General features: G+C 45.5%; 2 protein-coding genes across 14 annotated transcripts in view; one reads left to right on the forward strand and one right to left on the reverse strand.

Annotated features, from left to right (window-relative positions):
* The window catches only part of LOC142483530 (uncharacterized), a 202883-nt gene extending 198303 nt beyond the window's left edge, over positions 1-4580 (reverse strand). For 4 of the 7 annotated variants that reach the window (XM_075583533.1, XM_075583532.1, XM_075583534.1 and 1 more), the window contains exon 1: positions 4348-4579. In XM_075583533.1, the coding sequence (XP_075439648.1) occupies positions 4348-4414 (67 nt within the window). In that variant the 5' untranslated portion in view covers positions 4415-4579. Of the gene's footprint in view, positions 1-4347 lie in introns of all 7 variants that reach the window. The other 3 variants (XM_075583537.1, XM_075583535.1, XM_075583538.1) reach the window with 2 other exon arrangements.
* LOC142483531 (uncharacterized) overlaps positions 1-25375 on the forward strand; it is a 165720-nt gene that overhangs the window by 80634 nt on the left and 59711 nt on the right. The window lies entirely within an intron of this gene.

Below are 25375 nucleotides of genomic sequence, written 5' to 3' on the forward strand. Positions count from 1 at the left end.
TGCACACAGGGTCACTAATACAGAGACATCCTGCACACAGGGACACTAATACAGAGAGACATCCTGCACACAGGGACACTAATACAGAGATACATCCTGCACACAGGGTCACTAATACAGAGACATCCTGCACACACGGTCACTAATACAGAGAGACATCCTGCACACAGGGACACTAATACAGAGACATCCTGCACACACGGTCACTAATACAGAGAGACATCCTGCACACAGGGACACTAATACAGAGAGACATCCAGCACACAGGGTCACTAATACAGAGAGACATCCTGCACACAGGGTCACTAATACAGAGACATCCTGCATACAGGGTCACTAATACAGAGAGACATCCTGCACACAGGGTCTAATACAGAGAGACATCCTGCACACACGGTCACTAATACAGAGAGACATCCTGCACACAGGGACACTAATACAGAGAGACATCCTGCACACAGGGTCACTAATACAGAGAGACATCCTGCACACAAATCGCTCTCCTCTCCCTCAGGTCTCTCTATCTTTTTTTCCCCCTTCTGAGGTGTCTCTCTATATTTTCTCCCCAGGTGGCTCTCTGTCATCTCTCCCTCTCAGATCGCTGTCTCCCTTTTCTCCCCCCCTACACGTGACTCTTTTCTCCCCTCCCCCCCCTCAGGTCACGCTCTCTTTTCTCCCCACCCCCATGTCTCTTTTCTCCCCCTCAGGTGTATGTATAATGTGTAAGATGTGTATAGGTGCCTGTGTATGTATAATGTGTAAGATGTGTATAGGTGCCTGTGTATGTATAATGTGTAAGATGTGTATAGGTGCCTGTGTATGTATAATGTGTAAGATGTGTATAGGTGCCTGTGTATGTATAATGTGTAAGATGTGTATAGGTGCCTGTGTATGTGTAATGTGTATTGTATTGTATTGTATGTCTTTATTTATATAGCGCCATAAATGTAAGTACATAGCGCTTCACAGTTGTAATACATGTCATATAAATAACAAATAATATAAATAACAGATCATGGGAATAAGTGCTTCAGACATACTGTAAGAGTAACATTAAGGAAGGAGTCCCTGCTCCAAGGAGCTTACAATCTAATTGGTAGGGAGAACGTACAGAGACAGTAGGGGGGAGTTCTGGTAAGTGCATCTGCAGGGGGCCAAGCTTTATGTATCGTGTGTCCATGATTATCCAGTGCTATTCATATGCTTCTTTAAGCAGATGTGTCTTCAGGTGAGTCTTAAAGGTGGATAGAGAGGGGTCTAGTCGAGTACTGAGGGGAAGGGCATTCCAGAGGTGAGGGGCAGAAAGTGAGAAAGGTTTGAGGCGGGAGAGGGCTTTAGATACAAAGGGGGTAGAAAGAAGACATCCTTGAGAGGAACGCAAGAGTCTGGATGGTGCATAGCGAGAAATTAGGGATGAGATGTAAGGAGGGGCAGAAGAGTGTAAGGCTTTAAAAGTGAGGAGAAGAACGGAGTGTGAGATGCGGGATTTGATCGGAAGCCAGGAGAGGGATTTCAGGAGGGGAGACGCGAGACAGATCTAGGAAAGAGTAGAGTGATTCTGGCAGCAGCGTTTAGGATAGATTGTAGGGGAGACAGGTGAGAGGCAGGAAGGCCGGACAGCAGGAGGTTACAGTAATCAAGACGGGAGAGAATGAGGGCCTGAGTCAGAGTTTTAGCAGTTGAGTAACAGAGGAAAGGGCGTATCTTTGTGATATTGCGGAGGAAAAAGCGACAAGTTTTAGAAACGTTTTGAATGTGAGGGGCGAATGTGAGAGAGGAATCAAGTGTGACCCCTAGGCAGCGTGCTTGGGCTACTGGGTGAATGATCGTATTTCCAATAGCAATGTGGAAGGAGGTAGTAGGGCCAGGTTTGGGAGGAAGTATAAGGAGCTCTGTTTTTGCCATGTTGAGTTTAAGGCGGCGGAGGGCCATCCAGGATGATATTCCAGAGAGGCATTCAGAAACTTTGGTCTGTATAGCAGGTGTAAGGTCAGGGGTTGAAAGGTAAATTTTGGTGTCGTCAGCATAGAGGTGATATTTAAACCCAAAAGATGTCATTAGGTCATCTAGAGAGAGTGTGTAGAGAGAAACGAGAAGAGGTCCCAGGACAGAGCCCTGGGGTACCCCCACAGAGAGATCAATAAAGGAGGAGGAGGTGTTAGCAAAAGAGACACTGAAGGTACGATGGGAGAGGTAAGAGGAGATCCAGGATAAAGCTTTGTTCCGAATACCAAGAGTATGGAGAATGTGAAGGAGAAGAGGGTGGTCCACGGTGTCAAATGCTGCAGAGAGGTCGAGTAATATGAGCAGAGTGTAATGACCTCTGTCTTTGGCAGCGTGGAGGTCGTCAGTTATTTTAGTGAGGGCTGTTTCAGTAGAGTGAGCAGTGCAGAAGCCAGACTGCAGAGGGTCTAGGACAGAATAGGTGTTGAGAAAGTGTAGCAATCGAGAGAATACAAGACGTTCAAGGAGTTTGGAGGCAAAAGGCAGGAGGGAGACAGGTCGATAGTTAGAAGGACAGGTAGGGTCAAGCTTGCTGTTTTTGAGTAATGGTATAACGTTTGCATGCTTGAAGGATGATGGAAAGGTACCAGAGTAGAGGGAAGAGTTAAAGATCTGTGTGAGCATAGGGATTATAGAAGGAGTAAGAGGTTTTAGGAGATGGGAGGGAATGGGATCAAGAGGGCAAGTGGTAGAGGGGGAAGAGGAGATCAGCAGTGACACATCCTCCTCCGAGATAGCGGAAAAAGAGTCAAGAAAGGCAGGAGGAGAGTTGGGAAGCATTGTGGGATGGGAGGAGGCAACAGATGGGATGTTCTGCCGTATGGACTCCACCTTTTCCTTAAAAAAGTCAGCAAAGTCCTGAGGTGAGATGGAGGAAGAAGAGGAGGCAGCTGAGGGTGGTCTGAGTAGAGAGTCATAGACAGAAAAGAGACGGCGTGGGTTAGACTTGTGTGTGTTGATTAGTGATGAAAAGTAGGTTTGTTTAGCCTGAGAGAGGGCAGAGTTGAAACAGGATAGCATAAATTTGTAGTGAATGAAGTCTGCGAGCGTATGAGATTTCCTCCAGAGGCGTTAAGAGGAACGAGTGGAGGAACGCAGCATGCGTGTGTGGGAGTTTAGCCAGGGTCTGGGGTTAGAAGGGCGAGGACGGCAGAGAGAAAGCGGGGCATGTAGATCAAGAGAGGAAGATAAGGCAGAGTTGTAGATCCTGACCAGGTTGTCAGGGTCTGAAGCAGAACTGAGAGAGGAGAGGGAGGAGCGTAAAGTGGAATCAAGAGCTGGTAGGTTAATAGAGCGCAGGTTTCTGCAAAAACGAGGGCGAGATGGAGATGGAGAGAAGCGAGAGAGAGAAAATGAGATGAGGTGATGGTCAGAGAGAGGAAAAGGGGAAATGGAGAAGTCGGAGAGAGAGAAGTTTTTAGTGAAAACCAGGTCTAGGTAGTGGCCATCTGAGTGACAGAAGTGGTGGTGACATAGGAATCTGTGTGCAGCCTATCATGGTGCAGATCCTGTGCCCTCCCCTTCTGGCCCTCGGAGAAGGTGCAAATTTGGAGGGAGTTCTGATACACACTTCCTAGGGAGTGGAAGTGTATGGCCGGTCTCCTCCCAGCTGGGAGAGGGAGAGGCCAGTCAGTCCTGCATGGGCTGGCTGGGCAGGAAAGATCAGATGCCTCGCTATTAGAAGAGGGCCAGCACCATCCAGAGGCCTGGGATCCTCTGAAAACCCTGCATCCGCTGTGTGCTTAACTGCAGTGACTGCTCAAATAAAGCCCTTTGTTTTACATACCCCTGCTTGAGTGTTCAGTCCACTGGGCAAGGGGGGAAAAGTCTGCTCTGGTGGGGACTGACTCTGGAACTCCTGGAGCCCACTGAAGCTGAAGGTGCTCACACCCTGACAGGAACATCATGATCATCACAAGCCTGTCCTGTTTCCCACACCTTCACAGACCACTCAACTCTCCTGGACCCTCACAGGTATGACCGCACCATGAACACCTGTAACAGCAGCAACATCTCCTAGGAGGGGGGGGGGGGGGGGGTGAGGTGGTGAACAGTGCTACTTGTGCATAGGTGCCTGTGTATGTATAATGTGTAAGACGTGTATAGGTGCCTGTGTGTGTATAATGTGTAAGACGTCTATAGGTGCTCTTGTTTTGCAGCTGGAAGAATTTGTGGAGCAGCAAAGCTAGACTGACTGATCTCACAGGCTTATAGCAGGAAACCCAACAGCTCACATCTCCCAGCTCCCGATACAGGACACACTGTGTATAAGGAGGGATAGAGCCAGAAGTCCCAGCATAGGAGAGGTGGTATGTACGTGTATACCTGGGCAGGATCACTTACCCTCACAGCTGGGTACCCAGGAGGATACAGCACAGAGAACAAGCAGCAGCAGGAAGAGGATTCTCATGGCTGGTCCGAGGCTCAGGAGATGCAGGGACACAGGCTCTGGGCTTTGTGTGTAGCTGTGATAAGCTGTGTGTCCCTCACAGGGTATTTATCACACACACGGACTCTCAGCATGTGATACTTCCCTAATGCTGGCAGAGGGACACGTCCCACGTTACTGTCTCTGTGCTAATATGTTTAATAAACTTATACCAATAGTTTAGATGCCAAGGAAGCCGATTCTCAGACTGGGAAACTTGTGATAAAACAGCATCAATGTGACACAGAAACCAGCCCAGTGTGGGAATGTGAGATCTGGGTAATGATTAATACAGTGAGAGACATTTCATGCAAAATTGTGGTTTTCCCAGGAAAATGTCTTTGTGGCAGTTTAATGAGCAGCACCCTATGAGTTCTGAACAGTTTAATGAGCGGCACCCTATTAGTTCTGTACAGTATAATGAGCGGCACCCTATGAGTTCTGTACAGTATAATGAGCGGCACCCTATGAGTTCTGTACAGATTAATGAGCGGCACCCTATGAGTTCTGTACAGATTAATGAGCGGCACCCTATGAGTTCTGTACAGTTTAATGAGCAGCACCCTATGAGTTCTGTATAATGAGCGGCACCCTATGAGTTCTGTATAATGAGCGGCACCCTATGAGTTCTGTACAGTTTAATGAGCGGCACCCTATGAGTTCTGTACAGTATAATGAGCGGCACCCTATGAGTTCTGTACAGTTTAATGAGCAGCACCCTATGAGTTCTGAACAGTATAATGAGCGGCACCCTATGAGTTCTGTACAGTTTAATGAGCAGCACCCTATGAGTTCTGAACAGTTTAATGAGCGGCACCCTATGAGTTCTGTACAGTTTAATGAGCGGCACCCTTTGAGTTCTGTACAGATTAATGAGCGGCACCCTATGAGTTCTGTACAGTTTAATGAGCAGCACCCTATGAGTTCTGAACAGTTTAATGAGCGGCACCCTATTAGTTCTGTACAGTATAATGAGCGGCACCCTATGAGTTCTGTACAGTATAATGAGCGGCACCCTATGAGTTCTGTACAGATTAATGAGCGGCACCCTATGAGTTCTGTACAGATTAATGAGCGGCACCCTATGAGTTCTGTACAGTTTAATGAGCAGCACCCTATGAGTTCTGTATAATGAGCGGCACCCTATGAGTTCTGTACTGTATAATGAGCGGCACCCTATGAGTTCTGTACAGTATAATGAGCGGCACCCTATGAGTTCTGTACAGTTTAATGAGCAGCACCCTATGAGTTCTGAACAGTATAATGAGCGGCACCCTATGAGTTCTGTACAGTTTAATGAGCAGCACCCTATGAGTTCTGAACAGTTTAATGAGCGGCACCCTATGAGTTCTGTACAGTTTAATGAGCGGCACCCTTTGAGTTCTGTACAGATTAATGAGCGGCACCCTATGAGTTCTGTACAGTTTAATGAGCGGCACCCTATGAGTTCTGTACAGTTTAATGAGCAGCACCCTATGAGTTCTGTGCAGTTTAATGAGCGGCACCCTATGAGTTCTGTATAATGAGTAGCACCCTATGAGTTCTGTATAATGAGCAGCACCCTATGAGTTCTGTACAGTTTAATGAGCGGTAACCTATGAGTTCTGTATAATGAGCAGCACCCTATGAGTTCTGTACAGTATAATGAGCGGCACCCTATGAGTTCTGTACAGTGTAATTAGCGGCACCCTATGAGTTCTGTACAGTATAATGAGCGGCACCCTATGAGTTCTGTATAATGAGCGGCACCCTATGAGTTCTGTACAGGTTAATGAGCAGCACCCTATGAGTTCTGTATAATGAGCAGCACCCTATGAGTTCTGTACAGATTAATGAGCAGCACCCTATCAGTTCTGTACAGATTAATGAGCAGCACCCTATGAGTTCTGTACAGATTAATGAGCTGCACCCTATGAGTTCTGTACAGTTTAATGAGCGGCACCGTATGAGTTCTGTACAGATTAATGAGCGGCACCCTATGAGTTCTGTACAGTATAATGAGCGGCACCCTATGAGTTCTGTACAGTTTAATGAGCAGCACCCTATGAGTTCTGTACAGATTAATGAGCGGCATCCTATGAGTTCTGTACAGATTAATGAGCGGCACCCTATGAGTTCTGTATAATGAGCGGCACCCTATGAGTTCTGTACAGATTAATGAGCGGCACCCTATGAGTTCTGTACAGATTAATGAGCAGCACCCTATGAGTTCTGTACAGTATAATGAGCGGCACCCTATGAGTTCTGTACAGTTTAATGAGCAGCACCCTATGAGTTCTGTACAGATTAATGAGCGGCACCCTATGAGTTCTGTACAGTATAATGAGCGGCACCCTATGAGTTCTGTACAGATTAATGAGCTGCACCCTATGAGTTCTGTACAGTATAATGAGCGGCACCCTATGAGTTCTGTACAGTTTAATGAGCAGCACCCTATGAGTTCTGTACAGATTAATGAGCGGCACCCTATGAGTTCTGTACAGTATAATGAGCGGCACCCTATGAGTTCTGTACAGATTAATGAGCTGCACCCTATGAGTTCTGTATAATGAGCGGCACCCTATGAGTTCTGTACAGATTAATGAGCTGCACCCTATGAGTTCTGTATAATGAGCGGCACCCTATGAGTTCAGTACAGTTTAATGAGCGGCACCGTATGAGTTCTGTACAGTTTAATGAGCGGCACCCTATGAGTTCTGTACAGATTAATGAGCTGCACCCTATGAGTTCTGTATAATGAGCGGCACCCTATGAGTTCTGTACAGATTAATGAGCGGCACCCTATGAGTTCAGTACAGTTTAATGAGCGGCACCCTATGAGTTCTGTACAGATTAATGAGCAGCACCCTATGAGTTCTGAACAGTTTAATGAGCGGCACCCTATGAGTTCTGTACAGTTTAATGAGCAGCACCCTATGAGTTCTGTACAGATTAATGAGCAGCACCCTATGAGTTCTGTATAATGAGCGGCACCCTATGAGTTCTGTACAGATTAATGAGCGGCACCCTATGAGTTCTGTACAGATTAATGAGCTGCACCCTATGAGTTCTGTATAATGAGCGGCACCCTATGAGTTCTGTACAGATTAATGAGCGGCACCCTATGAGTTCTGTACAGATTAATGAGCTGCACCCTATGAGTTCTGTATAATGAGCGGCACCCTATGAGTTCTGTACAGGTTAATGAGCGGCATCCTATGAGTTCAGTACAGTTTAATGAGCGGCACCCTATGAGTTCTGTACAGATTAATGAGCAGCACCCTATGAGTTCTGTACAGTTTAATGAGCGGCACCCTATGAGTTCTGTACAGTTTAATGAGCAGCACCCTATGAGTACTGTACAGATTAATGAGCAGCACCCTATGAGTTCTGTACAGTTTAATGAGCAGCACCCTATGAGTTCTGTACAGATTAATGAGCTGCACCCTATGAGTTCTGTACAGTTTAATGAGCGGCACCGTATGAGTTCTGTACAGATTAATGAGCAGCACCCTATGAGTTCTGTACAGTATAATGAGCGGCAACCTATGAGTTCTGTACAGATTAATGAGCGGCACCCTATGAGTTCTGTCCAGATTAATGAGCGGCACCCTATGAGTTCTGTACAGATTAATGAGCAGCACCCTATGAGTTCTGTTCAGTATAATGAGCAGCACCCTATGAGTTCTGTACAGTATAATGAGCGGCACCCTATGAGTTCTGTACAGTATAATGAGCGGCACCCTATGAGTTCTGTACAGTATAATGAGCGGCACCCTATGAGTTCTGTACAGTATAATGAGCGGCACCCTATGAGGTCTGTACAGATTAATGAGCGGCGCCCTATGAGTTCTGTACAGATTAATGAGCGGCACCCTATGAGTTCTGTACAGATTAATGAGCGGCACCCTATGAGTTCTGTACAGATTAATGAGCGCACCCTATGAGTTCTGTACAGTATAATGAGCAGCACCCTATGTGTTCTGTACAGATTAATGAGCGGCACCCTATGAGTTCTGTATAATGAGCGGCACCCTATGAGTTCTGTACAGTATAATGAGCAGCACCCTATGAGTTCTGTACAGATTAATGAGCAGCACCCTATGAGTTCTGTACAGTTTAATGAGCGGCACCCTATGAGTTCTGTACAGTATAATGAGCGGCACCCTATGAGTTCTGTATAATGAGCGGCACCCTATGAGTTTTGTATAATGAGCGGCACCCTATAAGTTCTGCACAGTTTAATGAGCAGCACCCTATGAGTTCTGTAAAGGTTAATGAGCAGCACCCTATGAGATCTGTACAGGTTAATGAGCAGCACCCTATGAGTTCTGTATAATGAGCAGCACCCTATGAGATCTGTATAATGAGCGGCACCCTATGAGATCTGTATAATGAGCGGCACCCTATGAGTTCTGTATAATGAGCGGCACCCTATGAGTTCTGTACAGTTTAATGAGCGGCACCCTATGAGTTCTGTACAGATTAATGAGCGTCGCCCTATGAGTTCTGTACAGGTTAATGAGCGGCACCCTATGAGTTCTGTACAGCTTAATGAGCGGCACCCTATGAGTTCTGTACAGTTTAATGAGCGGCACCCTATGAGTTCTGTACAGTTTAATGAGCGGCACCCTATGAGTTCTGTACAGATTAATGAGCGGCACCCTATGAGTTCTGTACAGATTAATGAGCAGCACCCTATGAGTTCTGTACAGTTTAATGAGCGGCACCCTATGAGTTCTGTACAGTTTAATGAGCGGCACCCTATGAGTTCTGTACAGATTAATGAGCGGCACCCTATGAGTTCTGTACAGTTTAATGAGCGTCACCCTATGAGTTCTGTATAATGAGCGGCACCCTATGAGTTCTGTACAGTATAATGAGCGGCACCCTATGAGTTCTGTACAGTATAATGAGCGGCACCCTATGAGTTCTGTACAGTATAATGAGCGGCACCCTATGAGGTCTGTACAGATTAATGAGCGGCGCCCTATGAGTTCTGTACAGATTAATGAGCGGCACCCTATGAGTTCTGTACAGATTAATGAGCGGCACCCTATGAGTTCTGTACAGATTAATGAGCGCACCCTATGAGTTCTGTACAGTATAATGAGCAGCACCCTATGTGTTCTGTACAGATTAATGAGCGGCACCCTATGAGTTCTGTATAATGAGCGGCACCCTATGAGTTCTGTACAGTATAATGAGCAGCACCCTATGAGTTCTGTACAGATTAATGAGCAGCACCCTATGAGTTCTGTACAGTTTAATGAGCGGCAACCTATGAGTTCTGTACAGTATAATGAGCGGCACCCTATGAGTTCTGTATAATGACCGGCACCCTATGAGTTTTGTATAATGAGCGGCACCCTATAAGTTCTGCACAGTTTAATGAGCAGCACCCTATGAGTTCTGTAAAGGTTAATGAGCAGCACCCTATGAGATCTGTACAGGTTAATGAGCAGCACCCTATGAGTTCTGTATAATGAGCAGCACCCTATGAGATCTGTATAATGAGCGGCACCCTATGAGATCTGTATAATGAGCGGCACCCTATGAGTTCTGTATAATGAGCGGCACCCTATGAGTTCTGTACAGTTTAATGAGCGGCACCCTATGAGTTCTGTACAGATTAATGAGCGTCACCCTATGAGTTCTGTACAGGTTAATGAGCGGCACCCTATGAGTTCTGTACAGCTTAATGAGCGGCACCCTATGAGTTCTGTACAGATTAATGAGCGGCACCCTATGAGTTCTGTACAGATTAATGAGCAGCACCCTATGAGTTCTGTACAGTTTAATGAGCGGCACCCTATGAGTTCTGTACAGTTTAATGAGCGGCACCCTATGAGTTCTGTACAGATTAATGAGCGGCACCCTATGAGTTCTGTACAGTTTAATGAGCGTCACCCTATGAGTTCTGTATAATGAGCGGCACCCTATGAGTGCTGTAAAGTATAATGAGCGGCACCCTATGAGTTCTGTACAGATTAATGAGCGGCACCCTATGAGTTCTCTACAGATTAATGAGCAGCACCCTATGAGTTCTGTACAGATTAATGAGCGGCACCCTATGAGTTCTGTATAATGAGCGGCACCCTATGAGTTCTGTACAGTATAATGAGCGGCACCCTATGCGTTCTGTACAGTGTAATTAGCAGCACCCTATGAGTTCTGTACAGATTAATGAGCGGCACCCTATGAGTTCTGTATTATGAGCAGCACCCTATGAATTCTGTATAATGAGCGGCACCCTATGAGTTCTGTACAGTTAATGAGCGGCACCCTATGAGTTCTGTACAGATTAATGAGCGGCACCCTATGAGTTCTGCACAGTTTAAGGAGCAGCACACTATGAGTTCTGTAAAGGTTAATGAGCAGCACCCTATGAGATCTGTACAGGTTAATGAGCAGCACCCTATGAGTTCTGTATAATGAGCAGCACCCTATGAGATCTGTATAATGAGCGGCACCCTATGAGATCTGTATAATGAGCGGCACCCTATGAGTTCTGTATAATGAGCGGCACCCTATGAGTTCTGTACAGTTTAATGAGCGGCACCCTATGAGTTCTGTATAATGAGCAGCACCCTATGAGTTCTGTAAAGTATAATGAGCAGCACCCTATGAGTTCTGTACAGTATAATGAGCGGCACCCTATGAGTTCTGTACAGTTTAATGAGCGGCACCCTATGAGTTCTGTATAATAAGCGGCAGGCACCCTATGAGTTCTGTACAGATTAATGAGCAGCACCCTATGAGTTTTGTACAGATTAATGAGCAGCACCCTATGAGTTCTGTACAGATGAATGAGCAGCACCCTATGAGATCTGTATAATGAGCGGCACCCTATGAGATCTGTATAATGAGTGGCACCCTATGAGTTCTGTATAATGAGCAGCACCCTATGAGTTCTGTACAGATTAATGAGCGGCACCCTATGAGTTCTGTATAATGAGCGGCACCCTATGAGTTCTGTACAGTATAATGAGCGGCACCCTATGCGTTCTGTACAGTGTAATTAGCAGCACCCTATGAGTTCTGTACAGATTAATGAGCGGCACCCTATGAGTTCTGTATTATGAGCAGCACCCTATGAGTTCTGTATAATGAGCGGCACCCTATGAGTTCTGTACAGTTAATGAGCGGCACCCTATGAGTTCTGTACAGATTAATGAGCGGCACCCTATGAGTTCTGCACAGTTTAAGGAGCAGCACACTATGAGTTCTGTAAAGGTTAATGAGCAGCACCCTATGAGATCTGTACAGGTTAATGAGCAGCACCCTATGAGTTCTGTATAATGAGCAGCACCCTATGAGATCTGTATAATGAGCGGCACCCTATGAGATCTGTATAATGAGCGGCACCCTATGAGTTCTGTATAATGAGCGGCACCCTATGAGTTCTGTACAGTTTAATGAGCGGCACCCTATGAGTTCTGTATAATGAGCAGCACCCTATGAGTTCTGTAAAGTATAATGAGCAGCACCCTATGAGTTCTGTACAGTATAATGAGCGGCACCCTATGAGTTCTGTACAGTTTAATGAGCGGCACCCTATGAGTTCTGTATAATAAGCGGCAGGCACCCTATGAGTTCTGTACAGATTAATGAGCAGCACCCTATGAGTTTTGTACAGATTAATGAGCAGCACCCTATGAGTTCTGTACAGATGAATGAGCAGCACCCTATGAGATCTGTATAATGAGCGGCACCCTATGAGATCTGTATAATGAGTGGCACCCTATGAGTTCTGTATAATGAGCGGCACCCTATGAGTTCTGTACAGATTAATGAGCGGCACCCTATGAGTTCTGTACAGTATAATGAGCGGCACCCTATGAGTTCTGTATAATGAGCGGCACCCTATGAGTTCTGTACAGATTAATGAGCGGCACCCTATGAGTTCTGTACAGATTAATAAGCGGCACCCTATGAGTTCTGTATAATGAGCGGCACCCTATGAGTTCTGTACAGTATAATGAGCAGCACCCTATGAGTTCTGTACAGTTTAATGAGCGGCACCCTATGAGTTCTGTACAGTATTATGAGCAGCACCCTATGAGTTCTGTACAGTTTAATAAGCGGCACCCTATGAGTTCTGTATAATGAGCGGCACCCTATGAGTTCTGTACAGTATAATGAGCAGCACCCTATGAGTTCTGTACAGTATAATGAGCGGCACCCTATGAGTTCTGTATAATGAGCAGCACCATATGAGTTCTGTACAGATTAATGAGCAGCACCCTATGAGTTTTGTACAGTGTAATGAGCGGCACCCTATGAGTTTTGTATAATGAGCAGCACCCTATGAGTTCTAAATAATGAGCAGCACCCTATGAGTTCTGCACAGTATAATGAGCGGCACCCTATGAGTTCTGTACAGTATAATGAGCGACACCCTATGAGTTCTGTATAATGAGCAGCACCCTATGAGTTCTGTACAGTATAATGAGCAGCACCCTATGGGTTCTGTATAATGAGCAGCACCCTATGAGTTCTGTACAGTACAATGAGCAACAACCTATGAGTTCTGTATAATGAGCGGCACCCTATGAGTTCTGTATAATGAGCAGCACCCTATGAGTTCTGTACAATATAATGAGCAGCACCCTATGAGTTCTGTACAGTGTAATGAGCGGCACCCTATGAGTTCTGTATAATGAGCGGCACCCTATGAGTTCTGTATAATGAGCAGCACCCTATGAGTTCTGTACAGTTTAATGAGCAGCACCCTATGAGTTGTGTATAATGAGCGGCACCCTATGAGTTCTGTACAGTATAATGAGCGGCACCCTATGAGTTCTGTATAATGAGCGGCACCCTATGAGTTCTGTACAGTATAATGAGCGGCACCCTATGAGTTCTGTATAATGAGCGGCACCCTATGAGTTCTGTACAGGTTAATGAGCAGCACCCTATGAGTTCTCTATAATGAGCAGCACCCTATGAGTTCTGTACAGATTAATGAGCAGCACCCTATGAGTTCTGTACAGATTAATGAGCAGCACCCTATGAGTTCTGTACAGTATAATGAGCGGCACCCTATGAGTTCTGTACAGCTTAATGAGCGGCACCCTATGAGTTCTGTACAGATTAATGAGCGGCACCCTATGAGTTCTGTATAATGAGCGGCACCCTATGAGTTCTGTATAATGAGCAGCACCCTATGAGTTCTGTACAGTTAATGAGCGGCACCCTATGAGTTCTGTACAGATTAATGAGCGGCACCCTATCAGTTCTGTCCAGATTAATGAGCGGCACCCTATGAGTTCTGTACAGATTAATGAGCGGCACCCTATGAGTTCTGTACAGATTAATGAGCAGCACCCTATGAGTTCTGTACAGTATAATGAGCGGCACCCTATGAGTTCTGTACAGTATAATGAGCGGCACCCTATGAGTTCTGTACAGTATAATGAGCGGCACCCTATGAGTTCTGTACAGTATAATGAGCGGCACCCTATGAGTTCTGTACAGATTAATGAGCGGCACCCTATGATTTCTGTACAGATTAATGAGCAGCACCCTATGAGTTCTGTACAGTTAATGAGCGGCACCCTATGAGTTCTGTACAGATTAATGAGCGGCACCCTATCAGTTCTGTCCAGATTAAAGAGCGGCACCCTATGAGTTCTGTACAGATTAATGAGCGGCACACTATGAGTTCTGTACAGTATAATGAGCGGCACCCTATGAGTTCTGTACAGTATAATGAGCGGCACCCTATGAGTTCTGTACAGTATAATGAGCGGCACCCTATGAGTTCTGTACAGTATAATGAGCGGCACCCTATGAGTTCTGTACAGTATAATGAGCGGCACCCTATGAGTTCTGTACAGATTAATGAGCGGCACCCTATGAGTTCTGTACAGATTAATGAGCAGCACCCTATGAGTTCTGTACAGTATAATGAGCGGCACCCTATGAGTTCTGTACAGTATAATGAGCGGCACCCTATGAGGTCTGTACAGATTAATGAGCGGCACCCTATGAGTTCTGTACAGATTAATGAGCGGCACCCTATGAGTTCTGTACAGATTAATGAGCGGCACCCTATGAGTTCTGTACAGATTAATGAGCGGCACCCTATGTGTTCTGTACAGATGAATGAGCGGCACCCTATGAGTTCTGTATAATGAGCGGCACCCTATGAGTTCTGTACAGTATAATGAGCAGCACCCTATGAGTTCTGTACAGATTCATGAGGAGCACCCTATGAGTTCTGTACAGTTTAATGAGCGGCACCCTATGAGTTCTGTACAGTTTAATGAGCGGCACCCTATGAGTTCTGTATAATGAGCGGCACCCTATGAGTTTTGTATAATGAGCGGCACCCTATGAGTTCTGCACAGTTTAATGAGCAGCACCCTATGAGTTCTGTAAAGGTTAATGAGCAGCACCCTATGAGATCTGTACAGGTTAATGAGCAGCACCCTATGAGTTCTGTATAATGAGCAGCACCCTATGAGATCTGTATAATGAGCGGCACCCTATGAGATCTGTATAATGAGCGGCACCCTATGAGTTCTGTATAATGAGCGGCACCCTATGAGTTCTGTACAGATTAATGAGCGGCACCCTATGAGTTCTGTATAATGAGCGGCACCCTATGAGTTCTGTATAATGAGCAGCACCCTATGAGTTCTGTACAGTTAATGAGCGGCACCCTATGAGTTCTGTACAGATTAATGAGCGGCACCCTATCAGTTCTGTCCAGATTAATGAGCGGCACCCTATGAGTTCTGTACAGATTAATGAGCGGCACCCTATGAGTTCTGTACAGATTAATGAGCAGCACCCTATGAGTTCTGTACAGTATAATGAGCGGCACCCTATGAGTTCTGTACAGTATAATGAGCGGCACCCTATGAGTTCTGTACAGTATAATGAGCGGCACCCTATGAGTTCTGTACAGTATAATGAGCGGCACCCTATGAGTTCTGTACAGATTAATGAGCGGCACCCTATGATTTCTGTACAGATTAATGAGCAGCACCCTATGAGTTCTGTACAGTTAATGAGCGGCACCCTATGAGTTCTGTACAGATTAATGAGCGGCACCCTATCAGTTCTGTCCAGATTAAAGAGCGGCACCCTATGAGTTCTGTACAGATTAATGAGCGGCACACTATGAGTTCTGTACAGTATAATGAGCGGCACCCTATGAGTTCTGTACAGTATAATGAGCGGCACCCTATGAGTTCTGTACAGTATAATGAGCGGCACCCTATGAGTTCTGTACAGTATAATGAGCGGCACCCTATGAGTTCTGTACAGTATAATGAGCGGCACCCTATGAGTTCTGTACAGATTAATGAGCGGCACCCTATGAGTTCTGTACAGATTAATGAGCAGCACCCTATGAGTTCTGTACAGTATAATGAGCGGCACCCTATGAGTTCTGTACAGTATAATGAGCGGCACCCTATGAGGTCTGTACAGATTAATGAGCGGCACCCTATGAGTTCTGTACAGATTAATGAGCGGCACCCTATGAGTTCTGTACAGATTAATGAGCGGCACCCTATGAGTTCTGTACAGATTAATGAGCGGCACCCTATGTGTTCTGTACAGATGAATGAGCGGCACCCTATGAGTTCTGTATAATGAGCGGCACCCTATGAGTTCTGTACAGTATAATGAGCAGCACCCTATGAGTTCTGTACAGATTCATGAGGAGCACCCTATGAGTTCTGTACAGTTTAATGAGCGGCACCCTATGAGTTCTGTACAGTTTAATCAGCGGCACCCTATGAGTTCTGTATAATGAGCGGCACCCTATGAGTTTTGTATAATGAGCGGCACCCTATGAGTTCTGCACAGTTTAATGAGCAGCACCCTATGAGTTCTGTAAAGGTTAATGAGCAGCACCCTATGAGATCTGTACAGGTTAATGAGCAGCACCCTATGAGTTCTGTATAATGAGCAGCACCCTATGAGATCTGTATTATGAGCGGCACCCTATGAGATCTGTATAATGAGCGGCACCCTATGAGTTCTGTATAATGAGCGGCACCCTATGAGTTCTGTACAGTTTAATGAGCGGCACCCTATGAATTCTGTACAGATTAATGAGCGGCACCCTATGAGTTCTGTACAGATTAATGAGCAGCACCCTATGAGTTTTGTACAGATTAATGAGCAGCACCCTATGAGTTCTGTACAGATTAATGAGCGGCACCCTATGAGTTCTGTATAATGAGCGGCACCCTATGAGTTCTGTACAGTATAATGAGCGGCACCCTATGAGTTCTGTACAGTGTAATTAGCGGCACCCTATGAGTTCTGCACAGTATAATGAGCGGCACCCTATGAGTTCTGTACAGATTAATGAGCGGCACCCTATGAGTTCTGTATAATGAGCAGCACCCTATGAATTCTGTATAATGAGCGGCACCCTATGAGTTCTGTACAGTTAATGAGCGGCACCCTATGAGTTCTGTACAGATTAATGAGCGGCACCCTATGAGTTCTGTACAGTTTAATGAGCAGCACCCTATGAGTTCTGTACAGTTTAATGAGCGGCACCCTATGAGTTCTGTATAATGAGCGTCACCCTATGAGATCTGTACAGATTAATAAGCAGCACCCTATGAGTTCTGTAAAGGTTAATGAGCAGCACCCTATGAGATCTGACCAGGTTAATGAGCAGCACCCTATGAGTTCTGTATAATGAGCAGCACCCTATGAGTTCTGTATAATGAGCGGCACCCTATAAGATCTGTATAATGAGCGGCACCCTATAAGATCTGTATAATGAGCGGCACCCTATGAGTTCTGTATAATGAGCGGCACCCTATGAGTTCTGTACAGATTAATGAGCGGCACCCTATGAGTTCTGTACAGATTAATGAGCGGCACCCTATGAGTTCTGTACAGATTAATGAGCGGCACCCTATGAGTTCTGTATAATGAGCGGCACCCTATGAGTTCTGTACAGTTTAATGAGCGGCAGCCTATGAGTTCTGTACAGTTTAATGAGCGGCACCCTATGAGTTCACAGAACTCATAGGGTGCCGCTCATTGAACAGAACTCATAGGGTGCCGCTCATTAAACTGTACAGAACTCATAGGGTGCCGCTCATTATACTGTACAGAACTCATAGGGTGCCGCTCATTAATCTGTACAGAACTCATAGGGTGCCGCTCATTATACTTTACAGAACTCATAGGGTGCCGCTCATTAATCTGTACAGAACTCATAGGGTGCTGCTCATTATACAGAACTCATAGGGTGCCGCTCATTATAATGTACAGAACTCATAGGGTGCCGCTCATTAAACTGTACAGAACTCATAGGGTGCCGCTCATTATACTGTACAGAACTCATAGGGTGCCGCTCATTAAACTGTACAGAACTCATAGGGTGCCGCTCATTATACTGTACAGAACTCATAGGGTGCTGCTCATTAATCTGTACAGAACTCATAGGGTGCCGCTCATTAAACTGTACAGAACTCAACGGGTGCTGCTCATTATACAGAACTCATAGGGTGCCGCTCATTAAACTGTACAGAACTCATAGGGTGCCGCTCATTAAACTGTACAGAACTCATAGGGTGCCGCTCATTAATCTGTACAGAACTCATAGGGTGCCGCTCGTTATACAGAACTCATAGGGTGCCGCTCATTATACAGAACTCATAGGGTGCCGTTCATTAAACTGTACAGAACTCATAGGGTGCCGCTCATTAATCTGTACAGAACTCATAGGGTGCCGCTCGTTATACAGAACTCATAGGGTGCCGCTCATTATACAGAACTCATAGGGTGCCGCTCATTAAACTGTACAGAACTCATAGGGTGCCGCTCATTAATCTGTACAGAACTCATAGGGTGCCGCACATTAATCTGTACAGAACTCATAGGGTGCCGCACATTAATCTGTACAGAACTCATAGGGTGCCGCTCATTAATCTGTACAGAACTCATAGGGTGCCGCTCGTTATACAGAACTCATAGGATGCCGCTCATTAATCTGTACAGAACTCATAGGGTGCCGCTCATTAATCTGTACAGAAGTCATAGGGTGCCGCTCATTAATCTGTACAGAACTCATAGGGTGCTGCTCATTAACTGTACAGAACTCATAGGGTGCTGCTCATTAAACTGTACAGAACTCATAGGGTGCTGCTCATTAAACTGTACAGAACTCATAGGGTGCCGCTCATTATACAGAACTCATAGGATGCCGCTCAATATACTGTACAGAACTCATAGGGTGCCGCTCATTATACAGAACTCATAGGGTGCCGCTCATTATACTGTACAGAACTCATAGGGTGCCGCTCATTATACAGAACTCATAGGGTGCCGCTCATTATACAGAACTCATAGGGTGCTGCTCATTATACTGTACAGAACTCATAGGGTGCCGCTCATTATACTGTACAGAAAACATAGGGTGCTGCTCATTAATCTGTACAGAACTCATAGGGTGCTGCTCATTATACTGTACAGAACTCATAGGGTGCCGCTCATTAAACTGTACAGAACTCATAGGGTGCTGCTCATTAACTGTACAGAACTCATAGGGTGCCGCTCATTATACAGAACTCATAGGGTGCCGCTCATTATACTGTACAGAACTCATAGGGTGCCGCTCATTATACTGTACAGAACTCATAGGGTGCTGCTCATTAATCTGTACAGAACTCATAGGGTGCCGCTCATTATACTGTACAGAACTCATAGGGTGCCGCTCATTAAACTGTACAGAACTCATAGGGTGCTGCTCATTAACTGTACAGAACTCATAGGGTGCCGCTCATTATACAGAACTCATAGGGTGCCGCTCATTATACAGAACTCATAGGGTGCCGCTCATTAAACTGTACAGAACTCATAGGGTGCTGCTCATTAACTGTACAGAACTCATAGGGTGCCGCTCATTATACAGAACTCATAGGGTGCCGCTCATTATACTGTACAGAACTCATAGGGTGCCGGTCATTAAACTGTACAGAACTCATAGGGTGCCGCTCATTATACTGTACAGAACTCATAGGGTGCTGCTCATTAACTGTACAGAACTCATAGGGTGCCGCTCATTATACAGAACTCATAGGGTGCCGCTCATTATACTGTACAGAACTCATAGGGTGCCGCTCATTATACTGTACAGAACTCATAGGGTGCTGCTCATTAATCTGTACAGAACTCATAGGGTGCCGTTCATTCATCTGTACAGAACTCATAGGGTGCCGCTCATTAATCTGTACAGAACTCATAGGGTGCTGCTCATTCATCTGTTCAGAACTCATAGGGTGCCGCTCATTATACTGTACAGAACTCATAGGGTGCCGCTCATTATACTGTACAGAACTCATAGGGTGCTGCTCATTAATCTGTACAGAACTCATAGGGTGCCGCTCATTATACAGAACTCATAGGGTGCCGCTCATTAATCTGTACAGAACTCATAGAGTGCCGCTCATTATACTGTACAGAACTCATAGGGTGCTGCTCATTAATCTGTACAGAACTCATAGGGTGCCGCTCATTCATCTGTACAGAACTCATAGGGTGCCGCTCATTCATCTGTACAGAACTCATAGGGTGCCGCTCATTACACTGTACAGAACTCATAGGGTGCCGCTCATAAATCTGTACAGAACTCATAGGGTGCCGCTCATTATACTGTACAGAACTCATAGGGTGCCGCTCATTAAACTGTACAGAACTCATAGGGTGCCGCTCATTAAACTGTACAGAACTCATAGGGTGCTGCTCATTAAACTGTACAGAACTCATAGGGTGCCACTCATTAATCTGTACAGAACTCATAGGGTGCTGCTCATTAAACTGTACAGAACTCATAGGGTGCCGCTCATTAAACTGTACAGAACTCATAGGGTGCCGCTCATTAATCTGTACAGAACTCATAGGGTGCCGCTCTTTATACAGAACTCATAGGGTGCCGCTCATTAATCTGTACAGAACTCATAGGGTGCTGCTCATTAATCTGTACAGAACTCATAGGGTGCTGCTCATTATACTGTACAGAACTCATTGGGTTCCGCTCATTAATCTGTACAGAACTTATAGGGTGCCGCTCATTATACTGTACAGAACTCATAGGGTGCCGCTCATTATACTGTACAGAACTCATAGGGTGCCGCTCATTAACTGTACAGAACTCATAGGGTGCCGCTCATTATACTGTACAGAACTCATAGGGTGCCGCTCATTATACAGAACTCATAGGGTGCCGCTCATTATACTGTACAGAACTCATAGGGTGCCGCTCATTAATCTGTACAGAACTCATAGGGTGCCGCTCATTCATCTGTACAGAACTCATAGGGTGCCGCTCATTGAACAGAACTCATAGGGTGCCGCTCATTATACTGTACAGAACTCATAGGGTGCCGCTCATTAAACTGTACAGAACTCATAGGGTGCCGCTCATTAAACTGTACAGAACTCATAGGGTGCCGCTCATTATACAGAACTCATAGGGTGCCGCTCATTAAACTGTACAGAACTCATAGGGTGCCGCTCATTAATCTGTACAGAACTCATAGGGTGCCGCTCGTTATACAGAACTCATAGGGTGCCGCTCATTATACAGAACTCATAGGGTGCCGTTCATTAAACTGTACAGAACTCATAGGGTGCCGCTCATTAATCTGTACAGAACTCATAGGGTGCCGCTCGTTATACAGAACTCATAGGGTGCCGCTCATTATACAGAACTCATAGGGTGCCGCTCATTAAACTGTACAGAACTCATAGGGTGCCGCTCATTAATCTGTACAGAACTCATAGGGTGCCGCACATTAATCTGTACAGAACTCATAGGGTGCCGCACATTAATCTGTACAGAACTCATAGGGTGCCGCTCATTAATCTGTACAGAACTCATAGGGTGCCGCTCGTTATACAGAACTCATAGGATGCCGCTCATTAATCTGTACAGAACTCATAGGGTGCCGCTCATTAATCTGTACAGAAGTCATAGGGTGCCGCTCATTAATCTGTACAGAACTCATAGGGTGCTGCTCATTAACTGTACAGAACTCATAGGGTGCTGCTCATTAAACTGTACAGAACTCATAGGGTGCTGCTCATTAAACTGTACAGAACTCATAGGGTGCCGCTCATTATACAGAACTCATAGGATGCCGCTCAATATACTGTACAGAACTCATAGGGTGCCGCTCATTATACAGAACTCATAGGGTGCCGCTCATTATACTGTACAGAACTCATAGGGTGCCGCTCATTATACAGAACTCATAGGGTGCCGCTCATTATACAGAACTCATAGGGTGCTGCTCATTATACTGTACAGAACTCATAGGGTGCCGCTCATTATACTGTACAGAAAACATAGGGTGCTGCTCATTAATCTGTACAGAACTCATAGGGTGCTGCTCATTATACTGTACAGAACTCATAGGGTGCCGCTCATTAAACTGTACAGAACTCATAGGGTGCTGCTCATTAACTGTACAGAACTCATAGGGTGCCGCTCATTATACAGAACTCATAGGGTGCCGCTCATTATACTGTACAGAACTCATAGGGTGCCGCTCATTATACTGTACAGAACTCATAGGGTGCTGCTCATTAATCTGTACAGAACTCATAGGGTGCCGCTCATTATACTGTACAGAACTCATAGGGTGCCGCTCATTAAACTGTACAGAACTCATAGGGTGCTGCTCATTAACTGTACAGAACTCATAGGGTGCCGCTCATTATACAGAACTCATAGGGTGCCGCTCATTATACAGAACTCATAGGGTGCCGCTCATTAAACTGTACAGAACTCATAGGGTGCTGCTCATTAACTGTACAGAACTCATAGGGTGCCGCTCATTATACAGAACTCATAGGGTGCCGCTCATTATACTGTACAGAACTCATAGGGTGCCGGTCATTAAACTGTACAGAACTCATAGGGTGCCGCTCATTATACTGTACAGAACTCATAGGGTGCTGCTCATTAACTGTACAGAACTCATAGGGTGCCGCTCATTATACAGAACTCATAGGGTGCCGCTCATTATACTGTACAGAACTCATAGGGTGCCGCTCATTATACTGTACAGAACTCATAGGGTGCTGCTCATTAATCTGTACAGAACTCATAGGGTGCCGTTCATTCATCTGTACAGAACTCATAGGGTGCCGCTCATTAATCTGTACAGAACTCATAGGGTGCTGCTCATTCATCTGTTCAGAACTCATAGGGTGCCGCTCATTATACTGTACAGAACTCATAGGGTGCCGCTCATTATACTGTACAGAACTCATAGGGTGCTGCTCATTAATCTGTACAGAACTCATAGGGTGCCGCTCATTATACAGAACTCATAGGGTGCCGCTCATTAATCTGTACAGAACTCATAGAGTGCCGCTCATTATACTGTACAGAACTCATAGGGTGCTGCTCATTAATCTGTACAGAACTCATAGGGTGCCGCTCATTCATCTGTACAGAACTCATAGGGTGCCGCTCATTCATCTGTACAGAACTCATAGGGTGCCGCTCATTACACTGTACAGAACTCATAGGGTGCCGCTCATAAATCTGTACAGAACTCATAGGGTGCCGCTCATTATACTGTACAGAACTCATAGGGTGCCGCTCATTAAACTGTACAGAACTCATAGGGTGCCGCTCATTAAACTGTACAGAACTCATAGGGTGCTGCTCATTAAACTGTACAGAACTCATAGGGTGCCACTCATTAATCTGTACAGAACTCATAGGGTGCTGCTCATTAAACTGTACAGAACTCATAGGGTGCCGCTCATTAAACTGTACAGAACTCATAGGGTGCCGCTCATTAATCTGTACAGAACTCATAGGGTGCCGCTCTTTATACAGAACTCATAGGGTGCCGCTCATTAATCTGTACAGAACTCATAGGGTGCTGCTCATTAATCTGTACAGAACTCATAGGGTGCTGCTCATTATACTGTACAGAACTCATTGGGTTCCGCTCATTAATCTGTACAGAACTTATAGGGTGCCGCTCATTATACTGTACAGAACTCATAGGGTGCCGCTCATTATACTGTACAGAACTCATAGGGTGCCGCTCATTAACTGTACAGAACTCATAGGGTGCCGCTCATTATACTGTACAGAACTCATAGGGTGCCGCTCATTATACAGAACTCATAGGGTGCCGCTCATTATACTGTACAGAACTCATAGGGTGCCGCTCATTAATCTGTACAGAACTCATAGGGTGCCGCTCATTCATCTGTACAGAACTCATAGGGTGCCGCTCATTGAACAGAACTCATAGGGTGCCGCTCATTATACTGTACAGAACTCATAGGGTGCCGCTCATTAAACTGTACAGAACTCATAGGGTGCCGCTCATTAAACTGTACAGAACTCATAGGGTGCCGCTCATTATACAGAACTCATAGGGTGCCGCTCATTAAACTGTACAGAACTCATAGGGTGCCGCTCATTAATCTGTACAGAACTCATAGGGTGCCGCTCGTTATACAGAACTCATAGGGTGCCGCTCATTATACAGAACTCATAGGGTGCCGTTCATTAAACTGTACAGAACTCATAGGGTGCCGCTCATTAATCTGTACAGAACTCATAGGGTGCCGCTCGTTATACAGAACTCATAGGGTGCCGCTCATTATACAGAACTCATAGGGTGCCGCTCATTAAACTGTACAGAACTCATAGGGTGCCGCTCATTAATCTGTACAGAACTCATAGGGTGCCGCACATTAATCTGTACAGAACTCATAGGGTGCCGCACATTAATCTGTACAGAACTCATAGGGTGCCGCTCATTAATCTGTACAGAACTCATAGGGTGCCGCTCGTTATACAGAACTCATAGGATGCCGCTCATTAATCTGTACAGAACTCATAGGGTGCCGCTCATTAATCTGTACAGAAGTCATAGGGTGCCGCTCATTAATCTGTACAGAACTCATAGGGTGCTGCTCATTAACTGTACAGAACTCATAGGGTGCTGCTCATTAAACTGTACAGAACTCATAGGGTGCTGCTCATTAAACTGTACAGAACTCATAGGGTGCCGCTCATTATACAGAACTCATAGGATGCCGCTCAATATACTGTACAGAACTCATAGGGTGCCGCTCATTATACAGAACTCATAGGGTGCCGCTCATTATACTGTACAGAACTCATAGGGTGCCGCTCATTATACAGAACTCATAGGGTGCCGCTCATTATACAGAACTCATAGGGTGCTGCTCATTATACTGTACAGAACTCATAGGGTGCCGCTCATTATACTGTACAGAAAACATAGGGTGCTGCTCATTAATCTGTACAGAACTCATAGGGTGCTGCTCATTATACTGTACAGAACTCATAGGGTGCCGCTCATTAAACTGTACAGAACTCATAGGGTGCTGCTCATTAACTGTACAGAACTCATAGGGTGCCGCTCATTATACAGAACTCATAGGGTGCCGCTCATTATACTGTACAGAACTCATAGGGTGCCGCTCATTATACTGTACAGAACTCATAGGGTGCTGCTCATTAATCTGTACAGAACTCATAGGGTGCCGCTCATTATACTGTACAGAACTCATAGGGTGCCGCTCATTAAACTGTACAGAACTCATAGGGTGCTGCTCATTAACTGTACAGAACTCATAGGGTGCCGCTCATTATACAGAACTCATAGGGTGCCGCTCATTATACAGAACTCATAGGGTGCCGCTCATTAAACTGTACAGAACTCATAGGGTGCTGCTCATTAACTGTACAGAACTCATAGGGTGCCGCTCATTATACAGAACTCATAGGGTGCCGCTCATTATACTGTACAGAACTCATAGGGTGCCGGTCATTAAACTGTACAGAACTCATAGGGTGCCGCTCATTATACTGTACAGAACTCATAGGGTGCTGCTCATTAACTGTACAGAACTCATAGGGTGCCGCTCATTATACAGAACTCATAGGGTGCCGCTCATTATACTGTACAG

The sequence above is a fragment of the Ascaphus truei genome, unplaced genomic scaffold (genome assembly GCF_040206685.1).
Source record: "Ascaphus truei isolate aAscTru1 unplaced genomic scaffold, aAscTru1.hap1 HAP1_SCAFFOLD_334, whole genome shotgun sequence".
Taxonomy (NCBI): domain Eukaryota; kingdom Metazoa; phylum Chordata; class Amphibia; order Anura; family Ascaphidae; genus Ascaphus; species Ascaphus truei.